The sequence below is a fragment of the Aptenodytes forsteri genome, unplaced genomic scaffold, assembly GCF_000699145.1.
Source record: "Aptenodytes forsteri isolate BGI_AS27 unplaced genomic scaffold, ASM69914v1 Scaffold79, whole genome shotgun sequence".
NCBI classification, from domain to species: Eukaryota; Metazoa; Chordata; class Aves; order Sphenisciformes; family Spheniscidae; genus Aptenodytes; species Aptenodytes forsteri.
Genome location: NW_008794776.1, coordinates 1334155 through 1357177, shown reverse-complemented (window position 1 = coordinate 1357177; position 23023 = coordinate 1334155). Strand labels below are relative to the sequence as shown.

Below are 23023 nucleotides of genomic sequence, written 5' to 3'. Positions count from 1 at the left end.
CGCGGAGGCGGGGGGTGCGCGGCGCGGAGCCCCACAGCCCCTGCCCAGCGCGCCTGACCCTGCCGGCTCGGGGGTGTTCTGGGGTAGGGGGCTGCTTGCCTGCCTCAGCCAACTGAGGCTCGGGACTGAGATTTTAACCAGAACTGTTTCCTATTTATTTCTTGAGAGGAGAGGGTTTTTCTTTCACAGCATCATCTGTTTTGAAGAAAGGAGAGAGGAAAGGGGAGGGTTAAAGCTAAAGAAGTAAGTCCTCTCTCCGAAGGAAATGCCTTTTGCGCTCTCCAGATGACCTTTTCTGAAAATGCAGCCTCTCCAGTTGACCGATTTTTATTTTGACTACAAAGTGCGTGAAACTGAGCCCTAACTTCTCCACAAACCCTAGGATGTGCACTTCTGGGATTAGCAATATGGGGCATCTGTTGTCACCTCTCCTCTTGAGCCTGGCAGCAGTTTTTTCCAAAGGTAAGGCTCAATCTCTTCTGTCTGTTTCACTGCACCTTGTTTCTTGTTTATTTTGCATATGCAGCTTCTGTCCCCTCTCTCTGTAATGCCTTGAATGTTGATACCCATAATTCACGACTGAAAGACTTGGGGGGAGTCATGTGCTAGTCAAAACCAAAGATATCGTGATGGGAAATCCCGAGTGGCAGGATTTTTTCTTGGTCAACTGTGACAAACAGTCTACCCATTTACTGAGGCATTTATTACCTGCCTATTATACTTCTGATCATGTAGTGATGATCATGATGCTGGTGATGAGCTGAGCTGGTATCCAACCAGCTTTGGATCGCAAAAGGTTTATTATCTGGAAATTTGAAATCTTCAGGGGTACAGGCTATTGGAGTTAGCTGCCCCACCGTTATCTTCTATGTAATTTTTCAAACTAAAAAATCCTGTATCTCAGACTGGCTAGCAATGTTTTACTGGACCAGAGAAATATGTGCTTGCTGGAATGTTTAAAAGCTGTGATGAGAGCCTGAACCAGGTGTCTGATATTCTGCATGTTGAATAGAGTTTGAATGTCCTGACAGCATGACTTCAGACGGCTCAGTGGTATCTTCTTGATGCCCTCGAGTGTGTAAACTAAAAAATCCTGTATCTCAGACTGGCTAGCAATGTTTTACTGGACCAGAGAAATATGTGCTTGCTGGAATGTTTAAAAGCTGTGATGAGAGCCTGAACCAGGTGTCTGATATTCTGCATGTTGAATAGAGTTTGAATGTCCTGACAGCATGACTTCAGACGGCTCAGTGGTATCTTCTTGTTGCCCTCGAGTGTGCTTACAGTAAGAATCGGAAAACGAGCATATAGACAATGCACACATTTTTGTGTGCATTTAAATCCTCCTTTGAACTTAAAGTTTGCATCGATGGCCTCAGCCAAAAGGTGAATGCGTTTTTGCAGTACTTAATTTAGATGATCCTGAGCATTCCTGAGGAATGTAAATTAGGAGAAATACACATTTCTACTGAGAAGACATTGTGCATCCACAGCTATGTTTTGGCAGGAAAACAAAACCAAAGTTCACACGTGGTTAGCCTTCAGAGAGGAATAATAGCCTATGCATTTAATCTATGTTTTTGCAAACATACTGATAAAGAGTTCAGCTTATAAACATCACTATTTAAAAAAGGTATTAGTTATTCTTAACACCTCTTTGCACTTCCAGATATCAGCACTTTTCTTTTTCTAAGGGAGTTATTTTTACTAATTACTTTGTATCCAGAACTGAACTTACTGACAGAAGGCAAAATACGCAGCTAAGTATTTCTGTGGTGGTTGCCTGTATCAAATTCATTTCTCCTCCTTTTTTCCTTAGAACAGGTTATGAAAGAAAGGAACAAAATTATAAGTCTCCTCAAATGTTACCTAAATGCAGTGCCTACATAAGTACAGTTTTAAAGTTGCAATTGGAAATGCATTAGCAGCAGGGATTGGAAGTCTGAGTCTTTTCAAAAGATTGCTTCATTCGCATTGCACACCAGTAGCTCCTGATTTCCCAGCTAGGTTGTAAATTATGTATTTTATTACAAGCAATATCAGTACTTTGGATAAGCTAACAATGCAGTAAGAATATTAACTTTTTCATCTCCTATTTTTTGGTGTGTTTCAGTTTGCAGCCTGAACACTGCATTAACATAGTGTTTGACTGAGATTGCAGCTTATTCCAAGATTGGAGTATAAGTGGCATTTCAGTCCTACAGAGTACAGTGTTTGTTTTATTGCCAGCTCAGCAATTATAACATTCATATATGATTTTATTCTTAAATGTTACTTACATCTCCGTTGAAAGATAAACATAGGCAGAAAATTGGACTTGGAAAGGAGGTCTTTTAGGTGGAAAAAAATGCTATAAAAACTGACGAGTGAGATTTTTTCTATGTATTGTGATTGTGAAGTCTCATTAAATCTGATATGTCTTGAAACCAGATACACAAGATCCCATTAGAATTATTGGTATTGTCTGTGCTATTTATTTTGCACTTCATATATCCAATATACTACTGCATGATTGCTGGGACTCTCAGCTGTTTAGTAATACAGATAGCTATCTTTAATGTAATTGTCTATTTCCATACTTGGTTACAGACTCCATCTGTACTACTATGCCTTAGTACACTCTGAAAAGACCAGAGTGTTCCAGAGATTTACAGTATAAACTTGATAATGTAAAAGGTTGATTCCTCCCCACCCTGCAAGAAGATGAAAACCAAAAAAAATAATCAGTCTTGATTACTACTACAGGGCATGTTTCTTTGATGCCTTTCTGTTGCTAATAGAAAAACCCTCTCATTTATGACATGATGACAAAGTTTTCCTGAAGAGATAAAAAATCTTTTAACATGCAATGGCAATCAGCTGTCTATTGTGTATAGGTCTGTTGCTGATTACTCAGAACCATGGCAACGCACCTTTTTACTGCACAGTTTCCAAATCTTTTGGGTAATAATGTTGAAGACTTGAGAATACTATTGCGGTTTTGCTTTGCTTTTATCTTGTATAAAAGCAGAAAATAGCTCCAGCCTGAGAAACGAAATGTTGTTTTCAATAATGAACTTCATGTTCATATCAGAACAATTTGTCACTGATGATATAATCCATGTATTTTAATATATTGTCAGTCTCTCTCTCTATGTGTGTACATATACATATATATAGACAAAGGACAGAGATTATAAGGCTATGTAACTGTAGTTATGGGGGAAGTTGCATTTCACAGCTTTGTCTTCAACTAGGAGTTTTCTTGAGTCAGTCCTGGGGAGCCAATGCTTACCCTCAGTCAGTTGGGCATTTTGCTATTTGGTATCAACTATAAAAAAAAATTCTTCAGAAATCTTCAATTAAAAAATAACCAAGCCCAGTTGACGTTAATGAAAACACAGACGAATACAACAGGCACAATAATGTGGGCATTTTGTTCCTTTGGTTAAGGGGAAAACCTCTCATTAGCTTCATCGGAGTAGAATAAAAACTTTAATACTTTACTTGAACACCAGGTTCCATGCTTGGCCTAAGTCTATAATGAACGGAGCATCTCCTGTAAGATGCTAAAAATTTTAGGATGTGTATTGTGAGACTTAAGATTGAGGAGCCTTTTACATTATGAATGTTTGTTGTCAGATAAACTGATTTAATTAATTTCAAATTTCAGGTCTAAGTTGACAGTAGCAAAACAAGTGAATATTTTAGTGACTTTTCCTGCCTGCGTTCTGCTGACCATTCCGTGTTCTTCTCTGTCATTCTGGGCTGAAATCTTCCCTCAAGTTGCTTTCTAATGAGATCTCAGGCCACATAGCTGCTGTTTTGATTTTCTTTTTCTCTCAGTTTTTATAAATGTGGAGGCTTGGCAACTGTATTAGGCAGGATTACCTTGTATACCCCTAGGAGTGTTCCCCATGGGCTAGAGATGCGGATAGTACATTTGCAGTGATGCCAATCACCTATTATAGGAAAGTGCGTGTGTGGGAAATCTCCCAGAAGCCAACCCCCCAAACATTTAGTTTTGGTTACATTATAGGAGAGAAGTATCTGGATATTTGGATTCAAATTGCCTCTGTTTCCTTTGGAACTATCCATGTTACAGTATTCTTTGAACCCTCTTGATTTCCATTGGATCTTATACTGTAGATTTTTTTGTCTCATTATGGACAAACTCTGTCTTTGTCTTTCTCTACGGAATTTTACTGATTCCACCACGATACTTAGTATCAGAATATGTCATTCTGTCCACATTGCTGAAATCCTTCACTGATGATTTCAGTGGATTATATCTTTGTGAACTGCAGTTGTAGAGGAAGCCACTTTCCTTCACTTTAATCTCACTTGTGCATCTGCTGGCTTCAGCGGGGGTAGTGGTGTACAAAGAACTACACGGCTGAGCTTGTTAGTGAGGTTCCATCTTCCAGAAGGCTGTGGGCCATTTCTGAAGGTCTTTATGTGCAGATCTTCCACTGACATTGAAGTGCACTGTGGATTTAATATAAGTAGAAACCTGGAAAATGAAAAGCTGAGGAATGCAACAACCTGTGTTTCAGCACTACTTACTTTGGAGTTCATTACTCTGGAACGCTGGTAGTATATTAGTAATGGAAAATAGTGCTGTATATGGGATTAAAATTGAAGATTATTTTATTTGATTTAAGATATATAGTCTTTTTTTTCCCCCTCCTTCTTGATGGTGACTAGACAGGAGTTCAGGGTTGAATTTCAGTTCATGTGGACAGATTTTGATCGTGGTGATGAGGGACACGTTCTTTTTCTCAAAGTAACAGTGCTGATATTACTTGTAGACAGATTCATCGTAGGCATCTGTTGCTCTAGCTGTGCAATTGATATATATAGAAAATTTACTGCATGCTGATTTCAGATGACCGCTACTTAGATGAGCATAAAGTACAGGTGTAGTCGGTAGGAGCTTTTCTTGTAAGCTTTGCCGATGTGCAGAAACCCAAAAAGTTTTCTTAAAAACCCAAAAGACAAAGGAAACCCTTTCTAGCTTAAGGTTCAAGCTGTTCCCATAAAGACAAAGTTTTTGTGCTTTGTCCCAGCTGCATTGAACTTACAGTCATTTGAGACATTATACAGGGGAAGGGGAAACCAAGTTGCACTTTTTTTGCTCTTATTGTGTTGCTTGCCACAGTGTACTTCCGGGAGAAGCCCCATTCTGATTTCTCTTCTTTCAGTAAAAATAATAAATTCAGACTAAACTAAAAAATTCTACAGCTAGACCCATGTTTTATTTGTCAGCTGCAATACTGGCTTAATGTGATTTGGTTTCTAATATTTCCCTGTAATGTTCTCATTCTTTACTTCTGTCTTTTCTTTTATTAGTTCCACAGGACTGGCAGGCTCTGTGACACCAACCAATGTTTTAGATATTAATAAAAGCAGCTTTATTCAATAAAGATCAGTTTTATTTAATAAAAGAGAGACTCAAAAGATAATCTGATTTTTCATGCTGCATTCGCATTAAATCAACCTCCTGAGGTTGTTGTGGATGCCAAGTCTAGTGGCAGTCTATCACGGATCCTAGGATACATAAACATGACTCCAGACAGATTGATTGCAGAGAAGCTGAAGAGGAAGCTGAGATTCATCGCAGGTTTGGTTTATAAAGTGTTACATTAAATTATTTGATTTTCACCAGTCTTTGTAATATTGCCTGCTGCATTATTAATGGCGGTTCAAAATGAAGTGGATTTTAAATAGTTCAGAGACATTTAGATAACACTAATTATTATGAGTGGATTTAAAGTACATATTTGAGGATTGTAGGCTACTTCACCCTCCTCCATGGGGGGGAAATTAACTGTAGAATGAGGATCGGCTTCTTCACGTCCTTGATTTCTTCTTTTATTGAATAGACTTAATTCCAGTGTAAGGTGTCAGTCTGATGGCCCCACAGAGCTAATGGATTGAAAGTCTTTATCCTCCAAAGAGGTACAGCCTATGTAGTATCTATGCAAGCTTCCACTTTCTACTTTAGTAGTGTGACTTAAACTTGACCTAGAGGATGATATAACTTCCAGCACTGCGATGTAAGATATTATATCCATCTATTGATCCACAGTGGGTGTGATCCAGAGCCCATTACAGTCAGTATATGGGGTTTCATTGCTTTTAGTAGGCTTTAATTCAGAGTGTAGACAGAGTTTTCTGGAGTGGTATTTTTCAGCCTGTGGCCCACACACCAGCGGTGATTCATAGAACATCTGAGCAGCGTTGTGAAACCAGTGCCAGAAACCTTATGCATGCAAGCTAGAAAAAAAGAAGGGGAGGAAATAGAAGTAACAAGGATGCTTTCAGAGTACATCCCAATTTGTGTTTGGTTGTAAACAAAGACCTTTGTGACAATACTGTGTAAGATGGTCTGGATTTCTTTCAAAAGTTAGATGACTCTTGTCCTTAAAAGGGTTGAGAAAAACCACTGTAGTGAGACTAACTGTAGTAATTTAAAGTATTTCTCTGAACTGTTTGGTATTGCCTCAGTACTTCAGACACAATCACTGATGGTGTGAGCGTTTCTAATCCATTACAGCATACGTTCACTTAACATTGAGTAGTGGTTCAGTGAAGCAACGTAGGAGTAGTCTGCCAGTCACTTAAGGACATCTGCACTGTAGGGTCAATTAACTTCCTAAAAGGCTTCCGCTGTACTCACAGAGGGTGTTTGTTTGTTCTTACACCCTCAGTCTTGTTTTTTTTAAATTAAGGTTTCCAGAAAGGTTCTGGAGGGAGTTTTCTGTGTTGCAGATGATTGTCTCCCTGGAAGTTGCTCAGCAAAATGCACACATTTTTGTTTCTTGTACAGACCACGTAGAAATGGTTGGTAGTGGATGCATCTATGCTGATGCCACATTTCCCCAAATTTACAAAATAGAAGGCCTCTTCCCTCCTCCTATAGTCACTTCACCTTCTCACAGGCCGATCTAGTTCTGTTTTTAAAGTTACTTTGAATTGATTTGGTTTGTTTAGTTATTTGGGTTTTTATTTGTAAATGAAGACTTTTGTCACAATGCTGTGTACGATGGTTTGGATAAGGTGTTCCAGAAATTTGCTGTGGGAATGGTTAGTAACCATTTTCCAGCCTTAATTTATTCAATACCATTTTATACTCATATGCTTTTCTGCTAATGGCGTATTTTAATCTTAATAGCTCGTCTCCTTGGTGGAACGCAATGGGCCTCATTAGTTTGCAGTTTTGCAGCTAGAGCAAGCAAAATAAAACCACATGTAAAAATGACCATGTAGACCATAAAACATGAGAAGGGGGAAGGACACTGAATAACATAGAACCTATAAAAAGAGCAAAATAAATGAGTTAGCTAGTTATGTAGAAAAAAGTAGCAGGGGTAATAATAATGAACGTGCCAAGCAGAACTGTGGAAAGATGTCAACACACTCTTTATTGTTGGTGTACACAACTTTACAAGATGGGCTAAGGAGCAATAGAAGAAGTGTTCTCTCTAGCTGAACCAGGATGCTCTACAGCATGCCTTTTGATCTATTTGCTTTCAAGGTAGGCAGACTGTTGAGTAGGCAGTCTGCAAACCTCTTGCTGAGGAACAAGGCGGATGTCCAGATATTCGCACAGATGAGGCTGCACATCTTGCATGCTAAAAAAATCCTCCAAGTCAGAAAGTTTAGTGTCATCTAATGCTAAATGATCTCAGAACCTTGAATTTTATTGGCCCTCAACATCACTGACTTGCTTTTTATTTATATTTTTAAAAGTGTACATTTTATGTCTTCAGTATACGTTATGTAAATTCATTGTACAAGAGGAGGAATCCAAAGTTGGCAGAGATAACTAGCTAGTAGTGTCTCTGAATATTAATCCAGTCCATAATACAAGAAAGGAAACAATACCACCTAGTCTTCAATCCACTCACTTATCAAAAATCTTGGATTAGCACATAATCGTATCTTCCATTTTCTACTGAGCCATGGTGACTCATTCCATTTGTCTTCAAGAAAAGAAAATAGTGGTGACTTGTACATGCCTACAGTTGAAATATCTGTATTTATCCTTCAGAGTTTTGCATCTCTGTCTTAATGTAATCAGTCTTGCTTGATTAATTTTAATTTGGTAGTACACATTGGGTAGTTAGTTTTCTTGTCTGTGCATGGCAAATCCCTACATTTAACTTCCTACATTGCTCTTAGCAAGATAGGATGTATTGTCAGGTTTTCCTGGTATGAGGAGGCCTTGTTGTTGTTTCAGTGGGTTGTGTTTTGAGCTACTGTTGAAGGAACTATTCAGCTCTGACAAAACTTCCCTGTGTAATAAATGCGTAAAAACACCATGTATCAGCAGTTACCCTTCTGTCATCTTTAGCACGTTTTCAGAAATAAAAAGAGGATCTAGTTTGCTCAGGTTCACAAGCCTGTACGTCTTGAGCTGAAGAAGGATATCATTATGTGGTCAACAATATGGGACTTGGGGCAGAATTGAGCAATCCTGATTCTGCCCAGCGGAGGAAAGAGGTGCATGCACACTCTGTAAGTTTATTACCACACTTTGTTACCCTGTAAGCAGCATATGATGAAAACTTTTAGAGTTTTCACTAATCTGTCCCCATTTACACTAATTTTCACTGTGTCTATTCTGTTTAGGATCTATTTAACTCAGATCATAGGATCTATTTAATGCAGAGTTAGCTCCTTTGTTAGGTGTTAAGCTCGCCTACAGAATTGGGCTCATATGAAAACACTAGAAAAACTTGGCCTGCCTTCTGTAGAAGAGAATGGAAAAGGAACATATGCAAAAGGAGTGTCTCATAATCTGTTGGTGTGCTAGCGCACATCCGATATATGACTAATTGAAATTTGTCATGTTCTAGACTGTAGTGGCAAGGCCGCTATTTCCAGATGTCTCTAATGAGTTTCTTTGTACCCATTCTTACAAGTCCTGCTGAACTGCCAACAGCTCAGCAATCCTGTAAATCAGGGTGTGAAAAGATGGGGATCCAAAATTTAGTGGATGCTTTTCAAATCTTATTTTAGTCTTTCTGAGTTGTAATATCCCTCTTAATGACAAAGAGTAGTTCCACCTTCAGTGAATAACAATAAAAACGTTGTATTGCTTTTTAAAGCTTGATATGATAGTCTCCATAGATCTTCCCTTGTTTACTCAGGGTTTATGAGTTAAGGTTCTCTTATTCCATATCCTTTTCCATATTATTGGGCAAACAGTTGTAAGGCTATCATGACTTTAGCTGTGCTCTGCTCTCTCCTTTGTGGTTGACTGTGTCCCCTGCAGCAGTTGTCTGATAAGAGATGATTTCTTGCATACTGAACACTTGTGCACAGTAGGATTCTGTTATATACTTCTGACTCTTTGACACCATCTGCCCAGTAAAGTGGTTTTAATGGGTTTCCACTGAGCTAGCCTGTACTACAGCCCTGACAGCATGCTCTGTATTTTTAAAAATAAAATCTCTTCAGAAAAGCTATCCATGAACATTGGCTTCTCCAGTAAAATTGAGGATTACATACTCTTTGATGAAAATGACTGATAGCTTGGAATGGTCTTCTAATTGTACTAGTTTATTTTTTTAAATGACCTTATAAAGCATTATTTCCTGTCCCATTTTTTAGTCAGGTATTATTATCCTTTTACAGAAATGCAATCATTTCACCTTGTTGGAGTTTTCTTCTTTATGAAAGCTGGGGAATGTAGTGGTTCACGATGGTGATTTAGGAGTCAGGGTACCCGCTGGCTTTCTGTAACCTTTGGAAAATCACTTCATTTCTCTGCTTTCCCTTTCCCTTTTAGACTGTCTTGTCTACTCAGAATACAAGTTGTTCAGAGCAGGACCTGTTTTGCTTGCTGTTTATATAGCATCTGTCCCTCTTCTCAGATGAGAATGTACATTTTACCACATTAAAATAATTAATTACTAGTGGCTGAGTTAGAAATTGGAATGTGGCGTTCTGATTGTCCTGATCACCGGACAACATGAACAACTCAGAGGCCTGTAAGAATAGAAAAGATGTGTAGGGTAAGGGAAAAAAAATAAAGATATAATGAAAGGATCTGTGTGATTAAAAAATTCTAAGAGTTTAAGTAGATCCCATCCCACGATGTTACAGTTAATAAGCTATCTAAACCTTTTCAAACAGCAACGTGATAAAAAGCTTCTTATAAAAAGATGTCATAAACATGTTTTTATATCTCTTTCTGTTATAATCCATGTTACTAAACTATTAAAGAAAAGATTTTGAATATCTGTATTAATAATGCAACAAACCACTTAAAATGAAAAAATGTTTTTTTGACAGATGGTACAGATCTTAGAAATATTTCATTCCTTCTCTGCCCCTTCAAGTCTTTGGGGTATATTTTAAGCTCCTTCATCTGGAGCCTATGGAATTACTGTAGCAGTTTCAGTTATGTTTTATGCTTCTTTGACATCTGTCTTAGGAATAACTGATCTATTGCATTCACCCTGGTCTAAATCCGACTGGTCCTTTGCAAATGCTGCTTTCCGGTACCTCTTCATTTTCTTCTCCAATGACTGAATAAATGTTTCTCTCAGACACTCAGTAAGTGAATTCCTCCATAGTTCTTGCACGTTCTCTTGATTCCTTAATTATAGGTCAGTGCCATTACTGTTTTCCTTCCAATTGCAAGTCCAAATCTTGTCTTTAGCACCGAGATGAACAGAAGGAGTCATGGAGGAAAACAGGCTATATAATCTTAGATTTTGAGATGACACTGAATTTGTAGTACTGTCCTGTAGGAGTTATCAGAAAATAATTGGAAACCTAGGCTGGGTGCCCATAAAATTAAGATTGAGGGCAAGCAAGAAGAAATTTATGAAAGTTGCAAGACAAGAAGAAGAAATAAATATCAAACTCTGTATTCTGTTCTGAGCTACTGCTCTGCAGAGTAAGAACTGATAGCCAAGAATGGGATTGTGAAGACCACATAACAAAGAAAATCAGAATATCTGCTTCCTGTGCTCTGTGGCCTGCTTCAGGCAGATCGTATGTGCACAGACAATGCCCATCACCAGAACGGTCCCAGGAGGCCTAATGTCCTCGGATTCCCTCACACATGCCTATGCCATAGCCCAGGGGCAAGTTACACATACATTTGATGTTATCCTGTAAAACCTAGCATCCTACCAAACTGCAAAATTGCGCTCATATTAGTTAAAGCAGTTTGAACTAAGTGGACACAATCCCTTCTACACAAAACGGCCAGGGGTCAGAGCTGTTTTTCTGAGGTGGTTCCCAAAATCACTGTAAGTGCTTCTTGCAGATATATTCTGGCTAAACAACTTAGCTGATACAGGGGAATGGGGAATCGGGCATCTACCATGCAGTCTAATACTGAAAAACTGGGAAAGCAACTTTGCTCTGTTCAGCGAAACAAGTGAAACACTCTGGAATCTTTAAATCAGTGGAACATCCTTGGTGGAGGACAACGGAAATTTTAACTTTAGTTTCAGACTAAAACAAATATTGAACTACCATAATTTTTCATGCAATAAATAAATCTTAATTCTGCCTATGATAAATTCAAGTCACAAACAGCCAAGATAGATTTTTGCTTGCTTTCATAATAATCTAATGTGAAATGGTTTGTACTTTATTTCACCCACCTGAAAAGAAAACTAAAATATCTGATGTTACTTCTTTATATTCAGTTTTCACCCACCTGAAAAGAAAACTAAAATAACTGATGCTCTGTTACTTCTTTATATTCAGCGGTTGAAAATAAATCCTTTTGGTTTTGCAGTAAAATATTTTCTAATTCATGCGAGCTTCTTAATTCTCACCTCTTTTTCCAGTAGTTTTTCTCAGCATTCTTTCCTTTGCATAATGGAAGCTCTCACACTTTGCAAATGCCCTCGGTGTCCTTCCTTGACCTGCTGGCAAAAGGTGATGCTGAAAAGTTTTTTGTTTCCTTCTCAACTGAAGTAGATTGCCGAGCTCTTGCAATAGAACTGGCCTTCTGCCCTGGACAAGTAGTCATCAAATGTGCTGGTAACGGAGAAATGATGTATTATGTGGTACTATAGGTACCATGCAACTTAAGAGAAAGAAATGATGAAATGACATAGTGTTTTATATTGCAATGAAAACTGTGCTAAGTGCTGTGAAAACACAGCAAGGAACAATAAGTCTTTGGAGTCAAGGTCTAGCTTTACAGGAGAAATGTGCCGAATTTTTATAATTTGGCTCTGGAAAATGGTTGTGACAGACCTTTCCTGGAAATCAAAAAAATGTATTTTGCAGGTATAGTGCTAGCACAGTAGTTGAACAGCGGTGCTTTCCTGTATTTTGGGTGTTGAATTTGTTCACTTAAATCTAGACTGTAAGCTGTAAGCAGTCAGAATAAAATTTGTAATCATTCTTTACTAGGCTGAACCTGATCTGAAAATGAGCATGGATGGCATGGCTCCTCAGTAGGCTAAGTCAGCCTCAGTTGGGGTTGCTGCAGTCTCTCTTTCTTGCATGGCATTGGCATTTATGCAGTTGAGTAATGAACCATGCGGAGAGCTGACTGATCCAGCTGAAAACTAATATTTTTTTTTTTCTCATTTATATAGGTTAGGGGTTTTTTTTTGCAGCCACCAAATACCGCAGTTGTGTATTGAGGTGGTTCAGCTCCCTGATCTGATGGAAAACTAACCCATCAAAAAGAAAAGCTTTCCAGCCGATATGGGACTGTGAAAAACCTCACTCTGAGGCCACATGCTCACCAGATCTGAGATGAAGAAGGGCTGAAGAGTGTGTGCCTCAGTAGCCTGCAATTACGCTTTCTTTTTGTAATATCAAACCACACCTCCGGTAATCTGTTCCCAGGCCTTTTCGTTCTCATTCCCTTGTAGAAAAAGTCATGATTATAGAAATCAGATGTTGTTCAAGCTTATGGAATGGCGTGGAAACCAGTCAAAATGGAAAAAAGTTTGACAGTGATCACTTGATATATTTATAATTGTCATTTTCAGCTGATAAGCCTTACCGAAGTAACATCCCATTCCATCTACAAAACAGCAACACTTTTAAAATAAAAGTATAATAGCAATATTTAATGATTACTAAGGTAAAGCCATAAAAGTTAGACAAAGATATGATAATTTTATGTAATAAATACTATCAGTCTCAGTTCTCCCTCAGTATATTCCTTTTCATGGCTTGGTTGAAATTTTTGAAGGGGAGGGAAAGCATCCCACTGTTGTTGATAGTGTGGTGGTCACTATACTTTATACTTTCGAATTCAGCTATAATATTCCAACCTGAAGTGGACACTGCTTACCTGTGTGCTGAGTATTTTGATGAGTGAGTTGAAAGATTTTTTGGAAACTTGTTTACATTTGTAATCCAGCCAAACTAATTCTGAGTAGCTGAATTCTGTAGCAGTGATGATAGAGGCTGCAGTATGGTAATGAAGATGTAAGACACAGGAGTTTCCAGGAAGAAATTTGGATTTTTATTTCCTTGCCCCAGTCGCATAGCTGTGGTCATTTTCAGCTATCACCAATGGCTGCTATTGCAACTGTTTCCAAAAAGCTGAGCATCCCCCTTTCATAATCATGGATCTGGGCCAGCCTAGCATTTTCTCTTTGGCTTTCAGTTCTGTACTAAGCACTACAGACTACTATTGTATGAGATCGCTCACATCTGCCTATCACCCAGGCAGTTCCCAGTTCTTAGTCACTTGTTTTTTTTTCTTTGCTTATGAACTAGTGCTGTGACTAAATCGGTGAGTCTTAATGGCTCATCATATCTTGCGTAGGCTTCCTGTTTCCGACTCCCATTTTCTCTTCCACCACCAGAATGTACATACTAGTAGACAAATGCCATCTGGGAATTGTAAATCTGTCACAAGTACCACTGCTATTGGTTTGTGTGTATCAAGATGCAAGGACTGTTACAAATGCTTAGTAATCTGCGTCAGAGTTACAGTTTTTTTGAAGTGATGTCCATCTTGATTCTTAAGGCATCGAGCTTTTAGGTCAAAGTCTGTAAGCTCACAGGAGTGTTTTATTTTATTACAGTGGAATGGTTAGACCAGCATGGGGGCAAATGGCTGTTTGAGTCATGGACCAATTCCTAATTATACCTGTGTGCTTCCTTAATGGAATTCAAATAAATGATTTTGTTGTGTGAAAGAAGTGGTATTATATTTATTTCTAAATTCTTTTTAAGATGTCAGCAGGTAGCCCTGAGGATGTGAAAGAAAGGTAGATGTTGTCAGCCTCCCTGGCTGCTCTGAATTAGTCTGAACCTATTGGAAATGAAAGGTTCAGAGAGCACAGATGGAATAGATTGAAGTAGCAGCTTTGAGTGAATTGAAAGGGCAAGTTTACTGGCTAATCGTGATCTCTATGGGCAGAAAGACACCTAATAGATTGAAATTGTCAGACATTGTGAAGTCCTCGAAAGAACTGCTTAAGGCTTTTTGCTTTCTAATTCTGGCTTATGGTAGTCGCCTTTTTTTAATTAAAATCTCTTTTGTTTCCACATAATGAAATAAAACATGAAAGCATATAATATTTGGTGAATATGTGAGGCATGAACTGTTCTTATCTTGGTTGATTATTTTTCTTCCTTTTAAAATAACAAAATTGCATGAATACATCTGTTTAGAGATTATATTTCTTCGCTCTGTAGATGAAGGCTAGATTTTTAGAAGCATTTGGTTTTAAATTTAAGCACCAAAGTGAGCAGAGAGATTTTCAGTCAGTCTCAACATTGACATGTGCTTTCTTGAAGGTCCATCCAGAATGTCACAGAGGGCAGTGGTGAATGTTGACTGCTTGTGAACCCTCCCAGACTAATTGAGGGAGCAGAGCACTAGAAAATCTAGGCCTTGACTCTTTTGAAAACTTTAGTACAGCTCCCAGCTCAGTGGACAGAATCTTGGCTGGAGTTTAAGGATGCTGTTGTGGTATTAAGAACTATTAATATTACAACAAAAATTGATGAAGAGGTCTTTTAAATTTTGGCTTTAATTTGCTTCATTTAGAGAAGGGAGCGATCTCATACTTAACAGACAGTTCTATTTAAGCAGTTCTTTGACTTAAAGCTAAGAAAGAAATGCAGCCTCTCTTTTGTTATTTTATTCTGTATTTGTCTCTTCAGGCTGATCTTTAAGAAATGCAGTGAGCTGTTACAGTATATAAACCACCTTCTGATAGAAATTTTAAATGCCTGAAAATAGGAGACAAAAACAGGCAGTACAGTAGGATGCCAGTATATGAAAACCCCAGAATAATTTGAAATTATACTACTGTTTTCATTGTAAATAGCAGCATACTTTTGTTTTTAAGTCAGGATTTCTGTTCCACTGTATATATTCAATTTCACTGTGTTATCTTCTGCTGGCAGAATTTCTTTGTCTTGCAATTCAAAGTCACTATCAGATCAGTCACTAATACCTTAAAGTCCACAATTCGCTCCAAAATCCTAATGTCCAAAATATAGAACTTAAGATTGCTTTAAAACTATCTTGAACTAGTTTTACAGTTATCCCATTTTTTCACATTTTTAGATGTTAGAGCCAAATATGAGTTTTGCTGAAAGACTTGAATTGATGACAGAACTTTTCTACAACAGTTAGTATTCTTACTATGAAGCCCTTTCACTTCTCCAGTCCCTCACCCAAAGATTTCCTCTAAACCTAACAGCCTCATGTAATCTTAAAATGTATGATGACACTCTGAAGGTTTTGGGGGCTTTCCTGGTGTCTTCCGATGACTTTCGGAAGACAGGTGCTATTTTCATGTTTTCTTATACAGAGTGCAATATGTGAGATAGAATCCTAGCTCTACAAATTCAGTCACTGACTTCAGTACAACCAAGACTTGTTCCTCCCATCATTCTTGAAAAATGAGTTGGAGTGGGTAGAAATAAAGCCAAATATGTGTATTGTCCATTATATGATTTTGAAATGTCATGTGAATGAAGTTACACACTCATGCTCTGCTTTGGTTAAGTGACAAGTCCAGTTCTTCTGCTGGAATTCAACAACAAGGAAAATCGCATGAAAATAAAATGCTGTTTTCAGGACAGATGCAGTCACCCTCAGTCATACTTTGCAAAGTCTTACTCAACAGGAACCCCCACAAAATACACAGGATGGCAGAAACTGACTTTTCATAACTGAAAGAGAAATTATAATAGGATAATGGCTAACATAGGAAGGTAAGTCTTGTATTATTAATATACAAAAAGTACCCAAATATTAGGTAAGTGCTTGGAATGGATACAATACCTGAAGACTTGTTTAGCTTTTGCACCACAGCTGATCATCTCCAGCACCTGCACCTTCTTAGTTTGTTAGCTCAGTCCTGTCATAAGCCACAACACAGTGCATTGTTGATGCTGCAAGCTCTTTTGTGTTTTGGAAAAGGTGGAGCAATGCGTTAACAGCATGAATTCAATAAAGAATAGATGGGTGAGTGCATTATCCATTAGTTTGTCAACTTTATGAAGTGCAGTGTTTTCTCAAGTCTGTGAGGAACCTAATGAGCTATGCTCAGAGACTGTGAGCCAGCCTCCCTAGCATCATCTACAAAACTGCACTTACCAACAGGGTACAGGCAGCCAATGTGAGACGTGTAGAAGTTTGTCCATCAGACTGGATATTTTTCAAGCTCCCCATGCCGTCTGTCTGAAGGAATGGCTCTATAGCACCACCAGCTAGGGCCATGATTTATAACGCTCAGATTTTTCTAATAAAAATCTCTCCACTTAACAGCAGTGAATTGTTAGTCTGAAAGGTATTAATGTCCATGAACAGTTAAATTTTGAGGCCTCAGTTAATATCTCTTTTATCTCCTATATTACAAGTTCATGTTACCCCTGTTATTTGCAAGAAGTTGCTTCCAGTAATATTCCTTTTGCCTGTATTTACTGACTCTTGTGGAGAGCTACGGATTCCTTCATATCCTGTACCCCTCAGCTTGCCACCACACTTGAGGTTTCTCAGATATGAAAAAAAAAAGTTGAAATGAAACACCAGAATACATTTATATCCCTTTAAAGTTCTTAAAGCAAGAGAAATACCAGGTGTTGTATTGAGTATCTTAACCTGAAATGGAAGAAAATACTTCCTAATAGTGATATTGATGAGATTATGAAAAAAATCCTAGGAAATGTGGTAGAAGTCCTGTCTGCAGCGGGAGTTTAGTATTAGAAGGATAAGATTAAATTAGAGGATTAAAAATTTTGGGGGGGTGGGGAGGGGTGGGAGGAAGCCACATCTGTGCCAAATCAGCCCTCCCTTTTCCTGGTTTCTATGAGGCAACACGAAGGGACTGAACATCGGCAAGTCCCGATGTCCTTTCCAAGCAGAATCGCATTGATTGGGTTGTTCTTAAGACTTTCATTGATCATAGAATTGAACCGTGTTCTCCTTTCCCCAGGATTGCACAAATGACTGCTATCTTGCAAGACAGTTTTTTATCATTCCCAAATAAAGCTTTCATGTTTCTTGTATGCACAGTACAGTCCGTATCTGCTTCCTAAAGTTAAGTTCTTGTTACATTTTTTTTAGAAAAAAAACTTTTTTCTATTACTAAGAAATTTACAGGCTGCTATTTTTTTTGTATATGTTGTTACAAGCTGCAGGCAGGTGAGCTGATTGTAGACCATTTCAGAGACATTGGCTACTGAGACATGATTTAAAACACCAGAATAATTCAATATTTATTTCCCTTATGACTTTCCTTGGAATATCTAGTGGGCATCTTGTTCAGAGGCAGTTCTCCTTGGGAGGCTGCTTGTCTGAGTAACTCCATAGTTACCATGACAAAGACCTCTGTTTTATTGGGGGGGGGCAGAAGAAAAGTGGGAGAAGAAAATAATGCTGAGAGAGATTAACTTAGCTACTGTTTTTGGAATATAACATAACACCTTCATAGGCTCCTCACAGTATATTAATATAGCTGGGTGTGGTTTTTGTTAGGTTTCTGGTTTTGTTTTCTTGCCCTGGATACATACAGGTATGTAACACTGTCGTCCGGAGTTACGGGCTTAAAGATAGTAACCAAATTTATAACTTTACTGATTTTATGGACAGAGTGGCCTATAGGGTCATCTAGTCTCTCCATTTATAATGTCAAACATGTAATTAGGTTTTTATTCATTGCTTTACCTTTGTACTGAGTCTGGTATTGTACATTTAAAAAGGAGCATACAAAATCAGACCTACTCTTGTTTTGGTCACCTTTAAAGAGGCAGAGCTTGTTCCTGTTGATTATCACCTTGGTAATTAAAAGCACATGCTTTCCAGTTTGAATTTTTCTGGTTTCCAGTTAAACAGGTCCTGTTTTGCCTTGATAAGGGTCCTACTCTGCTAGGTTAAGGATATCTTTAGTGCCTAGTATTGATGACCTTTTAATGCATCAAAATCAGCTCATATCTGAGTCCTTCTGTGACACTGAAAAATCGGACTTTATACAGACCAGTCCCTCTTTTAGCCAGATGCAGCTATCATGTAAATAGCTCTAATGTTATTGGGATTACAATTAATTATATTATGTCAGATTTCAACCTACTAACATCTTTGGGGTTACACAGCCACAATTATAATCATAACTTGGCCCTCAGTTTTATTTTATAGAAGAAATCATGTCTACTTTTGCATGGTTCCTGGGCTCCTTTGGAACGTATCGCTGGAGCACCTGCCGGACTACCTCCTTCAGAGCAGCCCTTGGGTGTGAAAACAGACTGTGGGAGGTACAGATCCTCAGAGTGGTTTCTCCAGCTCCATCAGTGGTCTTGTTGCTGTAGCATCTGCAGGAGTAATCTAAACTAAACAGCTTTGTGATCACTCTTGTTTTTACCCTCAAGAAACAAACATGCTGAAGACTTAAGGCTTTTAAGTGGGTCAAAACAGTAGTTGTATGGTACATTAGAACCAAAGGATCTCCTTGTCTGGCCACCTTATCTGGTGTGGTGGAGAATAGTGCCATGGTGGTTCTTTCTGGATGGTTATTTCCCATGTAAACGCTTACTAAGAAATGAGTTTATCTTCCCCCTGGAGTTGAGTACAGTCCCTGTCTGAGATCACATATGAAATTGTTTCTCCTCCTCTGAATCCATATCGGCATGGTCTAGCCCTAAAAAAACACATTTGGTTTTCTTTGATATCACGATGATTATGGTTGATTTTAGAGAGGAACTGTATCTGTGGACAGCCATCTGCATCCATAGCCATAGCCACAACTTCTTTGGGGCCTCATATATCAAAGTTCCTTCTGGATGCCTCACCCATACTATTTATACTGTGATCAGTACAGGGAGGTAGGACTCTACTGACTTCAGAGCTGTGCAGACCTAAGAGCTACAGTGGATGCATAAAATAAGAAATGACAGGTGGATGAAAAATCAGCAATGAATTCATTCCACATCTGCAGCTACTCTCCACAATATCCACTATCCTATTCTTACAAAAAAGAAACCCAGCCTTCTTTAAACTATTTATGTGAACACCTGCTTGTGGTTGGATACAATAGATTATAGCATGGAGCTACATTCCTAGCGTCTGACACCCTCTTCAACATCCTCATAGTGCTCATCTATTCTAAATGTTTTCTTTTTTCAGTAACATACGGGATAGATCTTGGCATAAAGAGGAATATTTAAAGAAATCAGAAATTAAGTGTTTTAATAAAGAGTGGGTGAGACTGAAATACTATCAAATTTTGGTTATTATTAATTCAAGGGGGAAAGAAAAAGAGTGTGAAATTAACACAACCTTGGCTGAAGTTTATGGCTTTGAAGAAAATGGTGCCTCAGAGGAGTAGTAGGACTCAGGCTTGATTAAACTGGGATTTCAGAAATTCTCTGCACTGAATGAAATAAAAAGGCATTCAATCTAATTAGGTAGTATTGTGGAGGGATAGGAGGAAGAGAGGTATTTCTGACCCATTGGCTTTTTATAAAACCTTTAATCCATGGGATGTGTTTGTAACTGTTTTGGTAGATTTATTTTTCTTCTCACGGGAATTTGGCCTCGAATTCTAACCTTTTGATAACTTTGCTTAGGAAAATTCGAGGAGAAAACCATCTAATGGTCCTATTAAAATACAGACTTTCTGGAGGCCTGCTTTGTAATTTTTCCTGATGAAAATTCATATCTTCGTCAAATACCTTGCTTCTATTTTGATGAGGAAAAGATATTCAGGAGGAAATGCAGCTGTTGATTTTTCTCGAGAGATTTCCTTTGTGCTACCTCCTCGGTGTTAGAAGATGCTCAGAAAGAGTCTAGCGTACTGGCCAGTTGAAGCCAGTAGGAGTCACCCCTTTTATATACTAAGGCCATATTTTTTTTGTTACTGTGATGCAAAAAGGAAACATACCTTTTACTGGGATTACTTTTGGGTTATGCCAATGTAAAAGAGAGGAGATTTAATTCCAAAAATTTAAAATTCAATGGAATAATGCCTTACTTTTATATGGCATTTTTGATCAGGTGATTTCAAACCACTTTACAAAGGAATTTTATGGCGTGTTTTGTTCAAAAGAAGGGAGAGATTTGGGATTAGAGCACAGATTTTCTAGAATCCTACTCCCTTTTCTCTCTGTTGGGTTAAACTGCTTTCCTGCAGTTTTGATTTCTGGAATATGCCTCTCGTTTAAGGACTGTTAATTCTTATATGCTTTTGAGGAGCTAATTGCTACGTGTTCTGCAGTTGTCTATTATGGCATGAGTCTAAGAAGATGTAGAGATATGTTTAGAATCAAATTTGCTTTTCATTTTTTGTGTCTACATCACCTTAATTCAAGGTTTAATAGGGAAATTTGAGATAGCTAACATAATGCCTGTTTAAATATATTATAGGCACAATTTTAGAAATGCCAGACATATTTTTGGAAAATCTCTACTAAATTGTGAATTTCTTCAAGGATAACTAACAGAAAAGCGTTCTAATCATGTGTTTTGAAATGGAATTAATCTTTTACCCTTTGGAGGAGAGAAGATGCTGTTTCTGCTTAGAGAGTGGTATAGATTAATTTTGATGGTTTAATAGAGTCACTCCAGACTTTCCATCTTCTCATTTATGGTAACTTACCAGGCTTCAAAATTCACCCTGAACTCCATGATAAACAGGTTTAGGACAGAGAAATATTGTTCCCAGGTGTATGGTTTAGGAGCTGATCCACTCACATTGCAGAACAATTTCCAATGACGGTGTCCTTCGGCATTTTGGTGTAAATCTATGTTCATGTAATTCCTGAAAGGCTGAGAAGCTGAATATGTGTTTTTACTGTCATATTTCTAGTTGTTTGGACAGCTTGGCAATCAGTGGAAATATCAACTAAGGTGCTGTGCACATTTTAGTTATAGCCTCCAGGGAAAGCTTTCTTTATTTGAACGTTGCTTATGCAAGCAAATTCCTTGTGGCATAATATATCACAAGATTAAACAAATGTAAGTGGGATACGTGTTTCCTTTTTCATAGTCTTATTTCTAATATTCTTAAATTAGGAGAATTTCAGATCTGCAACCTACTACAAAGACAAAGGTCAAAATAGTTTGATTTATGATGGCTGCAGCTTGTGTTAAAGCTTATTTGCTAGTCTCGTGTTTGCTGTTGTTACATTAACTGCTACCTTTGGCTGCTGTTTTTGCTGAGCTGAGTTGTTGAAGAACACATTACAATTGCTGGTACTTCATTGGTTTGGTGTCTAGGAAAATTTTGAAGGGAGAGAAGCTCAGTGTTCCCATGTCTCCAGCCTAAAATAGTTAATGTGTTCTGCAACAAAACAGCACCAGGAAGAGGAAGACCAGATTTTGAAACATGAGCTCCATGCTTGGGGAACTACTAGAACCGAGAACGCGCTAGGCTGTCTTCAGCACCCCAGGCAATAAAGAACCACAGGTGTAAGAAGAAAACTGGCACAGCTTGAGCAGACTGGCTCCTGCTCCAGATGCCATTCAATCACTTTGGATTTACGTTGCAGCACTAGGGTCAGAATTTGGCCTACTCTTAGGAAATTTACCATTCTTTTTGCTGTTGAAGAGCCTGACTAAAATCCATTAAGGATGGACTGGAGGTTTTATTTTCAAAATTGTGAAGGTTTACTTGAAAGAATAGAAGTCATGGTTTGGACTGCTTCCTGTTTTATTCGTCACTGGTTTGTATGTACTAAGGATGGATAAGAATTAAAACAATGAAATAATTATTATACCATTTAAAAGCCTTGTGATTAATATGGAAACATGATTTGCATGTTTTCCAAAATGTAAAGCTTCCAGTTGTGTGTGTTTCTTTTACTATACTTGATTCTGTCATGTCTAAATACTTAGTTTCATCTATGTTTTCAATAACAGAAATAGCAGCAAAAACTTTTTTAATAAATATATTGTATTAGTAAAAGAAGCATCTGTATCCCTGTATTAATGACAGCCCACCCACTACCTTTAAAATGCAATCACTGTGGTGGTTTATGCTGAGCAATTGGCTGTAGCAATTTGTGTAGTGGAGAAAACAACTGTTACGGAGCAGTGCTGAATGATTGAATTTTATTGATTCATAAAAAATCTTGGAGGTTAATATCTTTGTTTCGTGAAACAGATGTTTAATTCTGATCCTGGGCAATTGGCTCTTTTATGTCTGAAGAGGAAAAAAATAGATGTTTTGGATTACAGTTGACTGTAATTGTATATGACAGATGTATCAAATTAGCCTTTCCCAAAGCTTTTGGTATTTTGCCTCTCTGAACTGTAAATTTTACTTAACTTTCTCTTTTTCAGGTGGCATGAGACCATTCTGTGCATGTTTCATGCTTCTTCAGATAGGACGAAATATTCTAAGTTTGCTGTGAAGTTATAGACCACTTACATATGGGTAAAAGACAAATTCTCTAGCATTTATGCTTCAGACTATAATGTAAATGAGGGGAAGAAAGGAAAGAACCCTTAAAAAATAAATTCTGCATATGCTTTTGATTTGCCTAAATCCAAAAATTGAATGCTGTCCAGGTTTAATGTTCCAATCTGTGTCATAGTCTGCTTTCACCCTTTGAGTGCACCAGGGCATTCTGCGAGCAT

The 23023-nt window shown here is 38.0% G+C and overlaps 1 protein-coding gene across 1 annotated transcript in view; it reads left to right on the top strand.

Moving 5' to 3' along the window:
- Positions 1–383: 383 nt before the first annotated feature.
- Positions 384–23023, top strand: part of TMEM132D (transmembrane protein 132D) — a 265283-nt gene continuing 242643 nt past the window's right edge. The window contains exon 1 of the mRNA XM_009274370.1: positions 384–462. Within this exon, the coding sequence (XP_009272645.1) occupies positions 384–462 (79 nt within the window). The remainder of the gene's footprint in view (positions 463–23023) is intronic.